This window comes from Crassostrea angulata, chromosome 1 (genome assembly GCF_025612915.1).
Source record: "Crassostrea angulata isolate pt1a10 chromosome 1, ASM2561291v2, whole genome shotgun sequence".
In the NCBI taxonomy this organism is placed as follows: domain Eukaryota; kingdom Metazoa; phylum Mollusca; class Bivalvia; order Ostreida; family Ostreidae; genus Magallana; species Magallana angulata.
The window spans coordinates 45,093,203-45,115,084 of record NC_069111.1 but is presented as its reverse complement, the minus strand read 5'-3'; the positions used below and the strand labels follow the sequence as shown (position 1 = coordinate 45,115,084).

General features: G+C 33.7%; 1 protein-coding gene across 9 annotated transcripts; it reads right to left on the bottom strand.

Moving 5' to 3' along the window:
* LOC128180859 (ETS-related transcription factor Elf-3-like) lies at positions 1 to 21,073 on the bottom strand. Of its 9 annotated transcripts, none has more exons than XR_008243262.1 (8): positions 20,866 to 21,073; positions 6,688 to 6,733; positions 5,583 to 5,730; positions 3,175 to 3,378; positions 2,438 to 2,686; positions 1,769 to 1,967; positions 900 to 1,279; positions 1 to 869 (listed from the first exon to the last, which is right to left on the bottom strand). XR_008243262.1 is itself a non-coding variant. In XM_052849025.1 (7 exons), exons 1-7 carry the CDS (start codon positions 20,901 to 20,903, stop codon positions 1,165 to 1,167), a joined length of 999 nt encoding a protein of 332 aa, XP_052704985.1. In that variant the 5' UTR covers positions 20,904 to 21,073; the 3' UTR covers positions 1 to 1,164. The 9 variants fall into 9 exon arrangements, 5 of the variants coding, with proteins under 5 accessions (XP_052704985.1, XP_052705007.1, XP_052705015.1 ...); XR_008243263.1 differs by having other exon boundaries at positions 1 to 865; XR_008243264.1 differs by having other exon boundaries at positions 1 to 861.
* Positions 21,074 to 21,882: the final 809 nt, after the last annotated feature.

The window sequence follows — 21,882 nt, the reverse complement described above, 5'->3', positions numbered from 1 at the left end:
AAAACCATATTTAACCATTTATTTCACTCGAGTGACACTAACATAGGATTAGAATAAGTAAAACGAGACTGAGAAAAATTACAATTTTAAGGTCAAATAGGTGTGTTGGGACAAATTAAGTTAAATATAAACATTTTATAATAGTATTTAAATTCGCGGCAAACTTAACATACAAAATTTTAATGCAAACGTAAATAGAACCATTTTTAGATCTTGTAATATATTGGAAGATTTTTAGTAAATAAACGATTAAAGGATTTTGTGTATAGTTCGTAATTTTATTTGATTTCATGCTTTTATGGCAAAAATAACATTTCATCTATGTTAAACTATACCAACAACTTTTAACAGCAGCTGAAGTATATCTAAACAGATCAGATGGATTTACAAAGGCTATCATTGATATGGCTACAAATGTAGTCCATAAATTGCATAAATATACATAACTGTGTCAGTACAAAGTTGAATTTTTTTTACAAAAATCAATATCATATATGACCATTTTCTACCGTGGGATATTGTTAATATATGTCGCCGGTAGAGTTTCTACCATAAGAACACTGAATATGCAGCCATGGCCGACTGGTCGAACACTAATCTACTGTAACATCAACCATACCGATCACATATTAATGCACCGGTATGTACTTACTCCGGTACATGTGCTGGTTCTAGCAACCATTATCATACCTTACAAGCACTTTTAAATCTATTTACAATTCCAAAAAAAATGAAATATAGAAATGAAAACTAAAAAAAAACAATAAACTCCACCATTTAACGTCTTCGAATCCCGACGATGTGAATGATCAGTTACAAGTTTACCTCTCTCTCTCTCTCTCTCTCTCTCTCTCTCTCTCTCTCTCTCTCTCTCTCTCTCTCTCTCTCTCTCTCTCTACCTCTCTCTCTCTCTCTCTCTGGGATGCAGAATGTCAGACACCGGCCGTTAGTACGTGTATGTACAGGTATTTGTGGTGTGAGAAGAAGATATATATATACACGCATATAACAATAGGGTCAGCTGTGAACATGAATGAGATTAAAGAAATCGGGGTCACTCAGCAGCTTCTCTCGCACGGAAGTCTCATTTTGCTGCCAGATGTTGCACTTAATCAGTGCAACAGTTGCTGTATTATTCAGCCTCTGAAATATCAACTCAGATCACTACAGTGAGTTCTTATGCCAGCCGTGTGCTTTTGGTCCAAATTTAAAACACAGTTTCTTTGGCAGGCCTCTGTCTTTTGGAATATCTGCAAAGTAGCCTTCTTTTCTTGAATATCTGCAAAGACAAAATATTTACTTAATATTCCTTATAACACATTTTCATCAAGAAGAATGATTTATTATATTGTCAAAATCTGCATTCATTTTACCCAAATTGTCATAAACGTGAATGGCAAACTGAATAAAAACCCACTTGACAGTTGCAAATGACTTCACCATGCAAATCAAAGCTATCCTTAATTTCTTTGATATACATGTGCTTGACAATTGATTAATTATGTTTGATATGTCGGCCAAATTGAATTGTGTTGTGGCGTTTTGTTGTGGTTTCGGTTTATCAAAATTAATTTAACATTTATACCTTCATGTAAATTGATTTTATGCAATTATAACTCACTGTCTTACAAAATGCTCTAAAAGGCTTATTCTTCAGCTTAATTCTTGCGTCGTTTAAAAATAAAAGGAAAGTAACTCCAGTGTATGTTTCAAAAAAGAAGTTAAAGAAGTTGTCTTTCCTTGATACATTGGTTAGGGGGGAGCTCACCTGAGTGAACGACTGAGTTTTTCGTAGGTCATTTTGGACCGGTTGTTTTTCTTGCTGCCCCATTGTTTGGCCACTTCATCCGACTTGACGACCCGGAAAATCCCTTCCTCTTCCGATTCCCATTTTATAATCCGCGGACAGTACCGCTCGTCGTGCAAAAGATCGCGGATAAACTCCCACAGATGATAGACACTGGACGCTGAAAATTAAAATGTACACTTGAAAAAATCATTTGAATTACAGTAATAAAAACCGAAAAACAACTCGAAAAAGTAAATATATTCGTTAAGTAAATATTTCGCGCCTATTTATAAATTGTATATCGAGGAAATTATATTTATCATTTTGTATTTCTACTCGATTTGTTATTGTTTTTTATCTGTGTAATAATATATATCATCTTATCATCATGTTGTTTTAAATTTATATAATTATTGTTAGATTATACATAATTTTTCGGAAGGTATTTGGGTTAAACTTGGTGTACCAATATTTAAAGAACTATGGGCAAATACATGTAGCTTTCGCCAGACCAACAAGCCTTTACTACATTCTAAAGGGGAGGGTAATTCGAAGAAAAATAAAATTAAAACTACTCCAGGTTTTATATAATCTAAATGATACACTATGAGGCACTTATTACATGAAGCAGCTTAAGTTAAAACTTACTTTGTCCCTTCTTCCGTCCAGGGCGCTTCTTTTTCTCCGAACTACTGGAATGTTCGTCACTGTCCGTCTCACTCATGACGTCATCTTCATCTTCATAGTACTTGGACGGCAAGATTGATGGATCCGGAAGACCCGTGTTGGGTTCGGATTTTACTTCTATTTCTGATAGGGCGGGGTCGCGATGAGAGTGGCCCATGCGCTGAAGAGCAATCATTCCTTGTCGATGATTCAAATCGGCGCCAGAAGAATCTGAAAGACAAGATGCGCGGTTGTACTTTCTTGGCAATAGAAAGTATAACACTTTACCAAATTTAACCTGATAACCGGAAAATAAAATCACTATTATATAATACACCTCCTTAATTATGGAGGTATGGAACATGTATTGAGCTTTGTGACGTATTTTCTTTGAAAAAAAACAAAACTATAACCTTAAAATATTTTTTTCGTCACCATATTTTAAACGTTAGCTACTAAACTGCAAGAACGAAAGCTGTGACTTTAATCGTTTGTATCAAATTTACAGAATTGTAATTGAGAATATTTAAAATGTAGTTTACAGTTCAAAATTTTAAAACAGTTCATATTACAAAAAAATAAAATAAATGAGGTTTGTACACGCATTGTGTTCACACCAGAATATAGGTATAATTTACACAAGTCTGTCAGCAAAATATTTACAAAGTAAGAACATAATTTTTTTTTAAAAATATAAAAGAACGTCATGAACGGCATACCTGAGCTATAGTCCGAGTGATCTCCCGTTGATCCGGGGCTGTGGGGGTATGACGTCAGTGACCCGTCGGTCGGTACCTCTACTTCGTACTGAACTTGTCCGAGTTCATTGGTGCCGTCACAATTCACGAGGGGCTGGGAGACTGACCACATAGGGAAGTGGACCAGAAGGTCGGAGGGCTGTGACAGCTCGTATATACTGGAGTCTGCAAAAAACACAACACACACGTTAAATCCGCTACTGACTGCTAGCGAGAAAGCCCGGGGCAGCCCGAAAACGAGGAGATTTTATAGAGATTGCATGGCAGATCAAAAAACACACTTGTTTAAGGGGTGAAAACTTAAAGTCGCTGAAGTAGCGTTATGTGCATTTTAACTTCCTCGTCCGGGTCTTTAAGGAAAACTAGCAAAAAATGTCAAGAGCTTTTCAATGGACATATAGACACTTTTATTTCTTTTCCATCAAATTCCGTTTGTACACTTATGAACGAATACAAAGATGCATTTGTTAATTCCGCTGTAAAATATTGCAACCTAATTCAATTATTTAAGATATCATAAAAATTTACATTAAATGCAAGAAATGTTCATAAAATTATATGCATTCTGTATAGCCACCATGGACGTTTTCCAAATCTCTTCTTTCTCTCTTAGATTAGTTTCAACTTTTCATAAGTCATTTCTAACGTTGAAAAATAAATATTTGTGTATCTGTGTGATAAAAAGCCATCCATATGCTACTAAGACGTACTTTATAAAATAAAAACAAATACCGGGTTATATAAATAATCGCCGACGGTGTGTACGAGACTTTATCTTTTATCCGGTTTGATTTACTTCCATATACGAAAATTGAAAATCTTTGCACTGATATGCCTGGTACAGATAAGTTTAACTATTGGACATTATAAATAGATCACGAGAATTCTGAATGCCAAGTATTAAATTTCTCATGTATGCAGGTATATACAAGCATTGTTCATACATGTACAACAGTAGGAGAACTGTCAATTGGAATTACATGTAAAACGTTTCTTTTTATTTGTAGATATCCTCTATTTGTAGATATCCTTTATTTGTCGATATCCTTTATTTGTAGATATCCTTTATTTGTAGATATCCTTTATTTACATGTAATTTAAGAGTTTGGGGAAATAAGTTCGTTGATGCATCGCTGATTCATGAAACGAAACTAGAGAAGACATGGAAGTACTGAATGAATGGCTCCTTGCTGAGCATTTAAACATTACATATCACCGACCATTATTGAGATATTTAAATAGCCGTGAGCGCAGAGACAATGGAATCCCTGAATTCTGGGAACTACCCAGCATTCACCGGAATCCAAGGTCGTTTGCAGCTCGCAAGGGATTCCCCATGAGTTGTATAAGGTGCATTGTACCCAAAGTAAACTATGTTGTTCAAGTTTCTTTCAGTTTCACAACTTATGAAAATATCAACTTTTCAGGAAATTATACCATGTTCAAATGTTTAAAGCTCAAATTGGTATTGTACTTGAGGGTACGCTTTTTGATATACACATAACCTTTTTTTTTTAAAATAAAATTTACTTTCGATTTACATGTATACCACAAATATAAACTTTGCACTTCTTCCCTATTATACAAATCAGTACGAAGTAACCATTGCTGGACACAATGACTTTGTGTATAAATGTAGAAGATTAAACATTATTTATGTAAACACAAAGATAATTTATCAGTAATATAAGAGAGAGAGAGAGAGAGAGAGAGAGAGAGAGAGAGAGAGAGAGAGAGAGAGAGAGAGAGAGAGACCTACTGTATGGATCCCTGCTTATCGATTCAATCTGACACACCATACATGCACATGTAATACTTGTACACGCCTTTCAAAAATACCCACATTTTAACTTCCGTTCCTAATATGACCCAGGTAGGTCCAGTTATTTGTAATATTGATTACGTAAAAAGCTATTTATGCTTGGACTTTTTCGATGGAGGTATGGTATAAAAGAAAGTCTATGAAGACAAATAAGTCCAAGTTACAATGCATCTATAGTGTAAAAAGAGACGTTCTTTATGTTTCAAACTACAGATACGTGAACGTAAAAAACATTTTTTTTTTGGTAAAATTTATCTCTGTCTCAAACGATAAATCTAAAGTAGCAATAGAAGTCCATTAACGTAAAATGATACAAAATAAATGAAGCGTATGCTAAAGTGTTTACAATGACCAGGGGCAATCAGCAGAAATTTAGAAGGAAATAAAAACAAGTAAATAAAAAGCAGGTAGTTGTTTCACCTGAACATGCAACGCAGCATTGTCAAAATAAAAAAAAACGCGATTGGATCAAAATAGGGAAATATTCACCACGCAATTTCTACTTTCGCTTTGAGCTGCTATCAGCCCTGCATTTTTTCCCTCTTACCTTCAGGATCGGAGAGTGCTGAAGGATTGAGGAAGTCACTCTCGTCCAAACCGCGCCCGTCAGAGCCAGTGCCCGCCATATTGCCTAAGGACAGGTCCAGGGGTCCAAAATCTTCGGCTGTCAGCGAGTCCGTTAACACATCGGCGAGCTGCAAAATCGTCCCAGACCAGGAAGTTAAATTTCTCGGTAAACAGTAGTGATCTGGGTCGCAATATTTATCAATACAGCGCACGTCAACCTTACCTGCCTGGGTTTTTAAATGACCTTTTTTCTGGATAGGTACAAGGCATTCTACCCTGACAAAGCTGTTTAGTATATTAATAGAAATATGCACCAAAGGTGATTCCCCCCTGAATAATTATTTTCTATTTGATACTTTGGGGGGGGGGGGGGGATATGTTAAGATTTGGGCAACATGACAACTCGACCGTGTTTCTTATACTATTGTGGTCAGATATGACATACCCCCCTTCCCCAATAAAAAAAACGAGAAAGATAATAAAATTGCAAAACATAGTAACGTTATGTTGGTACCTATTAAAATCTGTGAAAGAGCATACAAACAGTTCATACATGTCACTGTCGATTTTGTTTTTGCAACACAATGACCATTAAAAAACAAACATCAATTGAATTGTTTAGCAGGCATGAATATGTATCTTCAAAATACCGGTATTAGTACTAGTTGCAATAATGTAGCCCTCTCCGATTTTTTTTCACTGACACCCCCCCCCCCCCCCCCCCCCCAGGCTCTGTAATTGTAACTACCAAAGACCTACAAGCCACTGTACTGTATCAGTGATGCATGCCCGCATATCACTTCAAAAGATGTTCAATTCAACGTTCAATTGACACATTGACTGGACATGAGAAAAATAAACGTATTCCTTTAGTATTGAAAAACAATGTAAATGGGCCTTGATGTCTGCAAAGTCATGTCGATAGTGTGCATTAATAAATATATTCTTATAAAGTGAAAATTAAATAGTCAAGACTATCTATAATAAAATAAATTTCTAAAAATTAAAAATTGGATAACATTTATTGTTATTAGTTTTTTTTAATGATAAATTTAAAATAAAACAATTTCATATCATGAACTTACCGACGGAAAAATGTGGGCCGCCATAATCCCGTTGAAGACATCGGCCCTGTCATAAAGAAATAAAAAGTATATTTATACATGGTTATATCGATAAAATGTCAATGCCCCCAAATCGTTCAAATACATGGAGTGGGCTTTTTTTTTTTAAAGTTGACATACACATGTAGCTGTCTGTGTTTTAAGAATCAAACCCTCGAAGTCTAGAAAAAAATCTTATTTCTTTTCATTTTATCTATTCTCATATTGTATAAAACAACACAGAGAAAATATACAATACATACAATATTATATAAAAAGCAAGAGTGTATACTGTACACATCAACCTGGAGAGTTGACTCTCTCATTTCTAATGTTGATAAATTTACATTGGTTATTAATAACAGCCAATTTTTTACATGAAAATAATTCAAAAAAGTTGAAAGCATTCGGTCGTCAAAAATACAATGTTGGTAAATAGGCTTTTCTATATTCTTTCAAATCTGGATATATCATGATATAGTGATATTCATCGCCAATGAATAAATTATAAAATCGGTGATTTCTAGGTACGTTATTCCATCTGCCTGTCTCAATTGGTAGTTTATGATAGCTTGTTCTAAATCTAAGTAATGCAGTAATATTATTTATAGAAACACTAGAGTTTATGTAATTTCTAGGTACAAAATATTAGTAAACAAATTACAGATCAATCCTTTACTAGAGGCGTTACAGTCAGAGACCCATTTACAACGATAGAATTTTGACTGTAAACGAAAATTCAAATTAGGGGGAAAATGATTTAATAAAATCTGAAATTTTCGAAGCATTTAAACTCTAGCCGTACAAACATGTACACATTACAAAAGATTTGCAAATGTAAAATATCAACTTCTTTCATAACACGTTCATTATATACGTAAAAACTAAAAATGTTTGATAGTGAGCGGCTATCAAGTGTACAACGGTTATTACTTATCGACCGAAACGAGGAAATAAATTTAAAGAAATATATTGGTTAAAAAGGACACTTTTACTTAGTATGTAAACAGATGTGACCCACATTTGCAAGTTTAAGTTCCTGTTTTTCGCAAAACAAGGAAGAAAAAATATTGACAACACTGCAAACTGAATCATTATACTTGTGTGAATATACCAAGGCTAACAACTGAGCAACGGTTTATTTACTGCATGCATAAAAAATCAGCCTCAGTTTGTGACCAAGGGTAAGGTTCAACAAGCAGCACAACAAATATTTAATATCCAGACTGAGCATGCCATTGTATTAATTATCTACTGTTCATATACATGTAGATTGTATAACAAATTACATAACTGCATGTATTTACATGTACCATGATAAATATAAATGTACAAAAAGTAAATGGACAACGGGGCAAATGAAATGTAGGGAGAATTCAAATTCAAAATAAGATCAAACTTAAGACTGTATGCAAATAATATACTAAAAGTCCAATATTAACAAAGTATACTTCTCCGATTTATCATTAACTCTGATTTCTAGCTGTAACAGTCTCTCTCTCTCTCTCTCTCTCTCTCTCTCTCTCTCTCTCTCTCTCTCTCTCTCTCTCTCTCTCTCTCTCTCTCTCTCTCTCTCTGAAAGGTTGAGGTTATACGTACATGATTAAGATGACAAAAATGTCAATTATTCTATTACTAAATATTTGTCTTTCATACATCGATTCCTTCATATTAATAAAACTTTGTTAAACTCACTAAAATTTAAATCTAAAATTTTATTAAATCTACTGACAATAAACGGAATGAATTTATTGGAAAAATTTGATCTCCGGATCAAGATTTTTCTGCACAGACAGTTAGATAAAACTTCTACTTTAAATAAAACTTATCAGGACACATTTTAAGAAATGATTTTAGGTCATGATGATCGATCACAAAGTACAATATTATTGTTATTTTACGGCATATTTAATGCATTGTTCAATAGTTAAATTTTGCATGACGTTAAACAAATAACCAAGGCATGATAATTAAAACGCATAATTTACTGCGTTAACTGTTAATGTAAATAATTAAGGATTATCTACAATCAATACAAAGGGTAAGAGATACCGACTCACCCCACCCTAAGCCCCGGTCCTCCCCCAAATATAGCCTCACCTCATCGGAAATCACTGCTTACTCCGTGCTGTGATGAATATTACTGACCCTGTCGACGAGAGGGGATATACCGACTTTGTTGAATGTTTAAAAACATCCCCAGATACTTTCGTTTTAGCTACGTTAGCTGTAATATGAGACCGGGTTTTTTCTTTATTCACGCTCCGGGGCCAATAGTAGACATCCTATTATCCCCGCCCTGATCCGTGATTTTGTACAACATCGGCAGGTAAAATATTCCCACACTCCTCGCCCTTACGTCTAACATCAGGGTACAAAGTGATAATAGAGCTGCAGAACAATTTATGTTGTCAATCGTCCAACACAAAATGGACCCCAACTATTGTTACTTTGTACTTGTAGAGCCGTGTGGTCACTCCTTAGCCAAGGAATTTCTAAGTGCGTTGTAACAACGCTAAGATAAAGAGCTCTAAATGGTTGAATTTTTTCTCAAAGCTTTTCGATTCAAATAGATGAGTGCAATGTATCTTTTGCCTTTAAGTGCCTCATAATTCGATGAAAGTCAATTTGTCAACATTTACACTCATTTGAGACGCCTCTTACTTTTAAATGTTTCCTTATTTATTCTTTACTTATTTTATTTTTTAAAAAGAACACAGAGATGAAAAAAAACTACAACGACAAACAAACGCAAAAACGATTAAGAAAGAATATACACTCAAAACATATTTACTCGAAAAATATTTGGATTCTATTTCTAATTGAATGCGAAACAACCCCGTTGCCCTGGTTCATTGCCACATACAGCCAATTAATTGTCCCTATTATATTTCATATTCTGCAAAACTGTAATTGTAAAGCATTCCTTATGACACTTATAACTTAATTCTACAGTACGCGTGTACCAAAAATTACATTCTAAGGATTGCATGTAATCTGATTCTTTCTCATGTTTTTACCATATTACTCAGTAACTAACTCCTGTACGTGCTATTTAAAGAATTGAATATGCCGACAAGACTTCCAATCTTGTAAACAGATTGATTATTGACAATTTTTGTCTGCATTCTGATGACACAGCTCAGTGCGTATAGCACCCACCCCTCTCACTACACAATAGCTCGCGACATCAGAAAAACAAAAATATCTGTTCCAGGTAAGAACTCACAAGTAGAAAGGTGTTTTAATGTGTATATTGCATGCATGGTTTTTCTTTACTACCAGAAGACAGATACCTTTGTAACCAAAGAAAGGTTAGATTTCGTTGAATTTTCTAATCTAATTATAATACATACATCACAATATTTCATTCATAAGACTATGAAGTACATACATAATAGAAATAAAGATTATTATGATAAAAAAGGTAAAATAAAAACCCGAAAACAAAAGTATAAACTAACCTGTACTGCATTGAGCTAAGGTAACTTAGCCACAGGTCGATCAGAAAAGGAGGAGAACACAGTCATCCAAAAGAAAGAAAATAATACCCTCAAGTCTGCTCAGATAACAGTAGACCTGTCCATGCTTACAGAGGCAAGAACAAACTTTAAAAAAAAAATCAAAAACACAAGTCTTCCGGGTTCTTTTGACGAGGACACATTTACCGTTGATACGTAGTCAACGTATCAAATTGTCTGAAAAAGTGTCCATTCGGGACCATAAAGGAAGAAAATAGGATTAAAGTGGCTGACACGATTTTTTTTCTTTCTCAGAAGTTTACCTTTTACAACCACGACTTACCTGCAGAGTTAAAATACCTCTGTTTGGGTAAATATAAATGCATTATCAAGTTTTGCACATTGTGTTTGCCATTAGCTTAGAGTGCACTTTTCTTATCTCCCTTTGCGCAATGTGGATATCGGAATAAAATACGAAGGCAAGGATTTATCACTCATAACTGAAACTCGTAAGAACATGTTCCCCTTCAGAAACTTCACTCCAGCAAAGCACCCGAAAGCCTAAAGGATCTAAGAAAAAAAATGTAGCAACTCTTGTGAATTTGATTCAAAGCTTTTTGAAGTGAAGATAAACGCAAAATGGTCAAATTATAAGCAATATGCGAGTTCCATAACTTTGCAAGCACACGTACGATGGAGCAGAATGTCTAATTCAGCATCCTCGTATTCAAAGCATTAATTTTACGTATATATTTAATGATATTCATGTATTGTTAAGCTATTAATCCTGGTTGGGAGATATCAATTGAATAGAAGTGAGTAAGTTAAAATTATCTCTTTATGGAATACACACAAACATTTGACATAAACAACATAGGGAACCAGATTTTCTGTATCATGTTATTAGTGTAAAATTTCTAAGACATCCGTGGATAGCATATAGGAAGACTGAAATTTAAAGTCATCTTTATGGAGAAATTTTCCTTAATCTAACCAGATATACAAATAGGTCACTGCGATAATATCAGCATACACATTCTACATACCGCTCTCTTTATTTTATCAAAAGTTTCGGAGTACTTCAAATAAAAACACGGGTAGATAAGCTTTAATATTTCCAAAACCTCCCCTTGATATCTGGAGCGGATTTAGCTTAATCTGATTTGCATGCGTTCGTTATCAAATCTGTGGACATTTTATAGCTATGAGACAAAAACTCGACCCAGACAAGAATTAAAAGCATTTGCATATGTATATATCAATTAAAATCCATTAAATATATTCTTTAAATTTTGAAATCAAGATTACTGTTTCATTAGTTCAGTAGTAATCATACGGTTGTATTTGAATCTAATGAGTATTTTCTGCCTTATTTCTGATGAAATTCGATCGTTTTGATACAACCACTGACGAAGCCAATCTCGTATTGTCCGCCTACACCACTTTTACAAAGGCTTTGTTTAGCAGTGACAACGTTTATTCAAATTCCTATCATAAATGATATCAATATTTCCACTGGCATCAAAGACTGTATTTATTAGCTGCAGGTACATGTAGCTCCCAGTCTGAAAAAAAAACCGGATGGACGTACCAGGTCATTCATCCGAATTTTTTTCAGACCGGAAACTACAGACCTGCATTTAAGACTATATATGCAATGTTTTGTTTATAACAGGTAATCAAAAAGGGAAACATGTCAAAAACATTAGCGTAATGTTTTCAAAGTTACAATTGTTGTAATATGTGTACAGAACTTCTATCTATTATTTGATTATGGAGTGTGTAAATGTCAGAACCAATCAAAACCAGTTACACTCTACACCCCCCCCCCCCCCCACCGGATTTGAGTTTTGATTCAACTATACTTGGCCGTGGAGTTAAGCAACAAATCTACATGGTTTAAATCTCAATACATGCATTAAAAATCAACAAATGTTAAAACCTTTTACAAAAGAAACAAGAGAAAAGCTGTCTGACAGCAGACCGAGTTTTCTTTTGAACAGTATCCATAATCCATTAGTCAACCTGAATTGATAAACACTACCTATCCATAGAAATGGGGTACTCTATATGCAATATTTTGCCAAAAACTAATAAAAGTTCTCCAGGCGGATTTATTTTACGAAAAATATCATAAATCAGAAACCTAGTAATATGCACATCTCTGATATATGTACAACTGATCTGCATAACAACAACTTCCTATCTTGAAAACTGTAGGAGGAGTTATCAGTACGATAAGAGTATCCTATATGCAATATTATGCGAAAAAATGAGAAAGTTCATCAGCTGGTACTTTTTTGACAAAATCGAAACCCAAGTAATATGCACATCTTTGATATACATGTACATTGTATGTAAAACTTATCTGCAAAACAATAACTTCCTAACTTGAAAACTGTAGAAAGAGCTATCGGTACAATAAGGGTACCTTATACGCAAAAATATGCGAAAAAATAACTAAGTTAAACAGGTGTTTTTATTCCATATATCAAAAATAAAAATCCTAATAATATGCACATCTGCAAACCAACAACTGTAAGAGGAGCCATCCGTTTAATAGGGGTATCCTTTAACTATGCAACAGTATGCGAGAAAGTGGCTGGCAACAGCTGGTATTTTTTTCATAAATACTCAATCATCAAAATCCATTTAATATGCACATATCTGATATATGTACAATTGATCTGCAAAATAAAAACTTCATATCTTGAAAACTGCAGAAGAAGTTCTTCGTATAATAGGGATACCCTTTATGCAATATTATGCGAAAAAATGACTAAGTTCAACTGCTGGTATTTTTTCATTAATGCTCAAAAATCAAAATCAAATTAAAACGCATATCTGATATATGCACAATTGATCCGCAAAACAACAACGTCCTATCTTGAAAACTGTCGGAGAAGTAATCCGTACAATAGGGATACCCTTTTGACAGCCACTAACCCGCCCGCCATATTCACCATTTCCATAACAGAATTTTTCCTTTGGCTGATAAAATTTATAAATGGTGCTTTATCATCTCTTCAAAATTATCATTTCCAACTTCAAAAGATGAATTCAAACATAATGAGCTATAAATATTCCGACTTTTGTTTTGTCTGTTTTGTCAACTACCAAGAGGGTGCATTCGAAATGAATATGGATTAACTTGGGGCTAGCTGCAAAACTGTAGCACATCGGGAAATTTGGGATGACGGATCTAAGAGCTACGGTTCCATCAATACAAAAAAAATTGTGTATGTATTGCGCACAAAAAGTTGTGTCTTTTACAAAAATTAAGATTTTCGGGACCGATAATGTAAATTTTTGTAAAGAACAAATAATTTATATTGTAGGAATACAATGATATTGATGTAAGGATAATAAATATAACATATCTGTTGTTCACTCAGTTGTAAGTCAAAACATCGGTCGAAACCGTCACGTTTTTCATAATCAAAATACAGTACAGGTATAGGGTATCGCGGAGAAGTGGATAAAGGTTGCATGCCTTTTCACTTGTTTGAAAAGACTGGTGTTTATCATGTGTCCATAGAATTAACCCAGTTATAAAGGGTATCCACGAATTATCAAGACTATATAGTTTACAACCCACAATACAATAAAAAAGAAAATCAACAACTCAACAGGTTTCATGCTATAACGTGGATTTTCCAAAACAGAAAAAATGACAAAAAAAATTGACAAAAATGTTTAAATAAGCGGATAAGAAACCCTGGACGTTGCTTTATGATGACTTCATTATTTTGAAATCGGGATTCATAAATCAAATCAATACTGATATATTTTTTATAAAATTACAAAAAATTGAGAATCTAACAGTCTCAATACAAGAGAGACAACTCATTGTCTGATTTAGACTTACTTGAGGTCTTTTTGTAATCGAATTATTCTAGTAAGGAAATTGTATTCCGGGGTATGATGTATAAATTATCATATGCATTTTAGTAAGAAAAACAATCTATCGTTCGATTAGAAAAGCAACTTTTGTACTGTTTCAAAAACATTAAGTTTAATGTAGAATTAATTTTCTATATAGCATTGTAAAAATACATACATGTATTACAAGCATACATGTACGTGCTTCACATCTAATCTAGAGAAAATTAATCAACATCCGTTTTAAATTGATTAGTTTATATTTTTCATCTATTCGTTATCTTCTATAGAAAGAAAAACCCATCAATAGATTAAAACAATAATTTCTAACAATACACATTTTGTGAAGGACATTTACATCCAACATTCATAGTTTCTTTACACTAATGTATTGTTTTCGCGCGTGTTTACCTAAGTGTACTACGATTTTTAAATTATATCGAATCTTTAGTCAACACAAACCACTCACTCGTTGTGAAATAAATGTTTTGCTCTTATGCCGAAGTTAGAATGTCATCGTCAATCCTTGCTTTGGCAGTCACTTATATATATATATATATATATATATATATATATATATATATATATATATATATATATATATATATATATATATATATATATATATATATATATATATAGATAGAGCAATAAACATATTCATGTCATGGCTGTCGGTAGCAAATTGAAAGTGTGTGTGTGTGGGGGGGGGGGGGGGGGCTAATTTAATGATCTTATTAAAATATCTAAAAAAAATCTTGAAAACAAAAAAGAAAAAAAGATTATGGTTACAGTTATGTCATTTAAGCTCGTGAACCGAGACCCAACGTTATAAGGACGATAACTCGTACAGTTTTTGTATTTAAAATGTCCAAGGTAGAAAATGATCAAATAGAGGATACATGCTCCCTGATCTGAATATGAATTTTTCTTAACTTATCATTGATATCAACCAGAGTTCCACAGAACTATGAATTCTTATACACTTTATGTATCGGTAAATAGCTGAGTTATTGAATACAACGCCTGTACAAACACAGTTTACCCAGAATCGAGAAAGGTCAGGAAACTGTGAAAAAATGAGGAAATAAAATCTAAGAGATCCCCGGTGGATTATAAGTGGTTATAAATGTGCGTAATAAAACGAGAGAAGAAAACATAGAAAAACGCACACGTACATGTACATGTGTATACACATGCGTATTATTCGAGGTTGTGAAGATAACTAGTTGTACACACATTAGTATCCAGGATGTGCTACGACGATGAACACAAGATAAACATAGCAACAATGCCGAGGTACTTCGGCATCGTGCTCAGATTTCGCTATCATAGCGGGCCACACTTCCTTATAAACACTACACAGATATTTAGCCGCAGGCGTGTACATGTACAATATAAAGTTTAAGGCCGTGTAGATACATGTATGGGCGTAGGATTTAGTTCATATATAAAGATTTAAACAATTTTTGATTTAACACGAAAGGGTTTAAATGACCACTAAACCTAAATTGGAGCAGATCAGAGCCTGTCTTAGACGAGTCAGTAATCCATTTCGGACGAAGAAAAAAAATCAATATTGAGTATTTCACAACCATCGCTCTCTAAAACAAGAAATATATCAAGGATAGTCAAACAGGAAATGATATATACAACAAAAACTGACACAACTGTGAAACTGAATAATGTGTATATTTCTTTGGCGGGAATAAAATCCTGATTTTACCTGCCGTCTACGATGGCCACCCATAGCATAATCTCCAGCAAGCAATTCTACTTCCTCCTTTCGTGTTCAAATCATTGGGAGTCGATACATACAGCGGTAGCGGCCTCGTGCCTTTTTATCACCATGAATTTACTTCCTCGTCATATCTAGCTGGCTTGTGCATGTAAACGCCAGTAACTAAGATAATAAATCAACACCGTAAGTAGAAATCACAAGTATATCGTCTTTACTTTCCACGAGAATCCATGTTTTAGTCCATCACACATAGTCAATGGCGACTAACACTCAATTAAACATCCTTGTGTAACACGCCGATGTTATGCCACGTTAGTACAAGCCAGGGAACGTTTTGACCTTCAAACAGGACACATTCATACCATATCTCTTTTTTCTGTTGCTCTTTTCCTTATCCGGGATTTGTACGAGTTACAGATCGGCATTTAATTTATGTGTACACTCTTACGTTCGATACTCATGCTCTCGGAAGGTCAAATACGGGGTCATTCACCGACACAAACAAACACACCTTCACTTATAATTGAAAAAAAACTATTGACCCCATTTTTTTTTTAAATTGATAAATATAAAATCCTAATTTACATAACAGAAAACCACTCTCTCCTTCTCCCTGTGTTTCTGTGAGAGGCTAGTATCGTTGTTCCGAATTACTCGCGCATGTAAACAAAGCCTATGATTATCATAGGCGGATCTACAAGTTTGTGATAATGAAGGTGAGTTATACGCCCCTGACAGTGAAGCAAATTACAAAGTATAATTTACTTCCGCCTTTATAAATGTCAGGCGCAATATGGAAATAGTATACACATTTTTAAGGTGTTGTTTTTTAAATGCACACTGTTGAATAATCGGTCACTTGTAAAATGTTACAATAATCTACCTTTTCAACTTAAAACCATATCTTAAGTATGACAGCTAGACTCTAGCTGTTTATAACCGGGGTATATTATCTAGGATATAATGGAATATGACGATCTGATTTGGGGTGTGGACATGATGTTAATGTATTCTACAATCATTCTGATCCAATTTATAGTTTCATTGCTCCTCGTTTTTCGAGGCCTCCGAAAATTTTTTTTACCTTCAACCGTCATTTAAAATGTAAAATTTAACAAACAGCGCAAAAAAAAAAAAACAAAACAAAAAAAAAAAACTTGATCTGTATCTTTTTACTTAAGAACACGTGTTTGTACTGTGGGTCTGAAGGAAATATTTACCTAGGTGAACGTTGAACAATAATACTTACATGTAAATACTTGCAACATTCTGATTCTTTTTAAAATCCACATTACAAATTGAATTGTTCTGTTTTTGACAGATTTTTTTTCTGAATTTTGAGACTGACTTGTCGATACACATTACTCTTCTCAAGGAATATTGACTATTTTCTATGATACTGTTTAATCTTATTTTTCAAATCGCGTTATTGTGCATATTGTGACGATAAATTAAAAAAAAAAGAATTACCTGGTATTTGTTAAGAAACTTCAGCCCGTCAAAATCAAGGTAAAGCGTCGAATGTTTATTTGCTGAAATTCACTTTTAATTAATTTAAACAATAATTGTGTTGCCACACTTCATCGCTATTGAAAAATGTATTATACATATTAGGATCAAAATATATCAAGGAACGCGTGTTACATGTACCGACCAAGTATAAGTTTGCTTGAGGACAACTTGTATACTTTGTTCGTGTACTTTAAACTCAAACAGGTTTTTGCATCTTAGAATAAAACAAAATCCTTTTCAATTATTTTTATTTTTATGAAAACTCCTAATCATGTCTATTTATGATGTCGTTGTGTTGATGATGATGAAAGTGGGGTTGGGGGCTAGACTAATCATCAGAAATCTTCACAAGCAAAACAAAAAAAAAATAGGGGGTGGGGGGAGGATTACCATTTCTTTTTTAGAAATCCTAATCCGTAAATTTAGGAACAATTATGTTTGCTGCGCAAAAAAGTGAGGGTCTGGTCCGTCCCTGATGCTACATGTATGTGTCTGATGGTTAGGTCTAACTTTCTAACTTTGCAAAAAAAAGGTGCCCCCCCCCCTGGTTCCGACGCCTATGATAAGCTTAACGGTATTTATATAATAATGCGATGTATAAAAATGACGACGACAATGATATTTCATAAACATAATGATAATGATTAAATCAAATTTTAGATTATGATGAAGATAAGTTAGATGAAAGATCACTAAACGGCGTAGCTACATGTATGTCATTTAATCACCTCTAAATTACATTTCAGTCAGATTTCATGCAGTGGGCTGAATGACAGAGCTTTATCCTTTGGGTGACAATGAAAGTTTCACAGATAATGAGCAATATTTACATTTACTTTCTTTCCCTCTATTAAATTGCATTGGTTGATTCGCGTGATATTTACACATAACACAGAAGACCCAATCACCAAATCTGGTGCGTATGAATACATTCAGTATTCCTTCAGTATTTCTCGAAGAACAGGAAATGACTCTTCTCGCGACTTCAAACCGGATCATGACCTGATATTATACTTACGTTGATTATTATTTGATGTAAATATGTCTTGACAGTTAAATGAATTCAATTGATTAATTACTTAGCATACCAAAAGTAAATATGACAAATTACAGAAAGAGAAATAAAATTGTGTTTTTCGAATTTTAAACGCTGAGCACTATTTTTGTCAGCATAATTCGGCTGTTCTAATGCCTCTTCCGTTAATTTCGCATTACTCGTTGAATAAGGCGGAGCTTTTAAAAAATAAATCATATTTGCAGGAAGGTAATAAATGTTTAAAAACGTAAATATAAGCATTAAATCATTATTTTTTGAAAGATGTGGTCTCATAACTGCAACGGTGTGTGCAAACAAATTATCATAACGCGCTAGCGCGCGTTATTCAATTTGTATGCACACACCGTTGCAGTTATGAGACTACATCTTTCAAAAATAATGATTCAATGCTTAATAAAAGCTATATATGATGATGATGATGATGATGATGATAATCGGCCAAGTATTTTTTTTTATAGCCATTAAAAATTTTCAGTAATGTTAATGTGTTTATTCAGTAATATTTGCTCGGCTTTTACATGTAATACGTGTTTCTAGCTTTAATTTATTTTTTTTAGCTTCTTGTATGCGATAGCTTTAAACGATGTGTCAGCAAGTTGAAGTTGACACGTAATCAGTGCTGACATTGAAAAGAAAAAAATAAATGATGGAATGCGTTTGCTTGTATAAACACAGATGGCGTCTACTTTTTGATCATTGGGTCATGTAACATCAACCCAGATAATTACTTACCTTAGCTAATAAATATTTTATTTTTTAAAGTTTCTATCCAATGAAACCCGACCACCTTAGAATTTAGTGATTTTGACTCCCAAAAATTAGACTAGCTACATGCGTGATCAACTACCCTATAGAACAACAAGTCAAATTTTCTGGGTAGAACAAACGCTGCTTTAAAATTGTTTTAAAGTTTTGTCATGTTGTAAATTTTGAATTTACTGGGTGGGTATAAAGTTGTCATGTTGTAAATTTTGTATTTAAAATTCAAAATATACAACATGACATTTTACATGAAAAACATCCTTTTTAAGAAACCAAACATAGTCAGACAAAATGAGAAGATTATCTAACGACTTAAACAGGAGAAGAAGCAACTATAAAAGATGCCTGTCCAAATTCGGAGAAGAATGTGGTTGTTGAGAATTAAACAAAACATAGCACTGTCCTTGCACAAACAGTTGATATTGTTAGGACGACAATATCTCAGTTGTTTTCGCAAACAACACTTAGTAAACAACATATATGAGAGAAAACATTCAAAGCTAAGAAGTGTGATCACATTTGATACCTCCTTCTATATGCCTGAAATGAATGTTATGTAACTACATTGTATATATGAGTGGGTCATCTTAAAAACAGCTAAATTATGTGTTTTATTATTTTAAGGTGAACGATCATCTGATCTGAATGTTTGAAAGTTGCAAAAAATAATTCAAACAAAGGAAATTAAACATGGTTAATGTGAATGATTGATGCATCTTACCAACTAAAATGATTGTCTTTGCAATGTATGAGCGAATGTAATGGTGATGTATGCACCCATGCACATGCATGGAAATGAATGCATGTGCGTTTCAAAGTGTCGGTGACACAATTTAGATATATAGAAGTAGACAAGGATTTTACATGTTCCTCCCGAGTATTTTGAGTCGGATCGTTACTGTAAGTTGATGTACTCTGTGCCACTTCAGAGTAAAGAGGATAGCGAATACAAACTGGTGTTCGAAAAGGGCGCGCTTAATTATGGTTGAGAAATTGTGACTATAAATGTTCTTGGTTTATTTAAGATGTATGTACAATAACGGTATGTTCGCATTTCATGACAATGTACATAATTATATGTATATTCAATCTAGATAGTATAGACAATCTTCATTTTTATTCAGTTATTTTTTATATGATCACGAACAAGTGCTGTTAGGATTCCTCGATTCCTAATAACGGTTATACCATACCAACCAACTAAGCAGCAATCCCACCGAGACTATTGACTTAATATGTGTATATACAATGCTCAGAGTCATGCAGAGAAAGTGCAGTCGATCTTGCATAAAATTGGAGGACAAAGTGATTCACACAGAATTTTAAAAAGAAGAATAAAAACACACGAAGCTGTTTATATATAATATATTCACAATTTCAGTTCAAAATCGGGTTTTCAAACCAATATATACATGTATTTAATGATTTATTGCCCAAAAATAAAATAAAAACTTTCAAAATATATACTATTGAAAATATATTTTTGGACATTTCCAAAAACGGGGTCCTTAACATAATTTACCTATATTAAAGATACAATATTTCAAAGACAAATTTGAATACAAATCAGATGCTTATGAAAATATTTTAGTATTACAGACAAATGCAGACTATGCATAGCGAAAGAAGAAATGCATGTGTTATTTGTTCATCATGATAAATACTGTAGTAAAATATTTGAAGCGTAATAATTTCATTCATCGAAAATAGCAATGAACCAGGAAGATTATCTAAAAATAACTCACCGAGCGTTGCAGTATTTCGTATAAGGATGGAGAAACATACTTTTTGGAATGAACAATATTCCGGTACCCCTAGAAGATTAAAACCTCCCGCTGACGTTGACTTCAATATTTCAAATAATTGATGAATCGACTGGCACACAAATCACATTATGAACGAAGCAAAGAGCAATATTTTTTAGACCGGCAACGGCTTAGTTTGACGAAATAATATTTTCCGCTGCGCGACACATGAACAGATAGGAAAAACACAAGTGCATCCGGATTTTCGGGAAACTCGCACTCGAGTTTTCTCGCCCGACCCTTGACGATTATCAGAGGAGGGTTTCACGAATCTGAGTCAGTTTGTTGGCTGCGCGGCTTAGGCCCAAACTGTTATGTCACTTTAAATATACAACATCCCTTGTGTCTCTTACCCCCTTTTTTACACCACAACAATTTTAACATGTACTAAACCACTTATTTCAACATGCCTTCATCGTTAGAGCGAAAGAAAAATGAATGAAAGATATTAACCGGTAAATGGATAGATGAAAAAAATGCTTACACTTACCAGCTGATGGGTTTGAGAATTGACTCATTATACAGACAGTGATTAAAGTTTACTACGACAATTAAAAGACCAAAACAAAAAAAACAAAACAAAGCGACCACGTGACTGATGTCCTCATTATCATCAATCAAGGACCTGTATAATTTGCATATTATGCCTGCATTTTCAGAAAATAGAAGCACTGTACAATAGTTATGCAATTTGAAAAGACAATGTCGGATTTTTGTGTTTTATATTTAGCATCGCCCATGAGCTAGCGGGAAAATCCAGAAAGGGGAATTTATTGAGAAGAGTCATATTTTTCATATTTTATGTTAATCATTCATCAAATGATAACTATGAGTTAGAAAAAATCATGCCTGTCTGGTCTAAAAATGAGAAATGCATTTTTCTGTTGTTCTTGCAATTCATAACTAAGGAAATGATGAAAACTTTAATATATATGAAGTTTGTCTATAAATATGGAC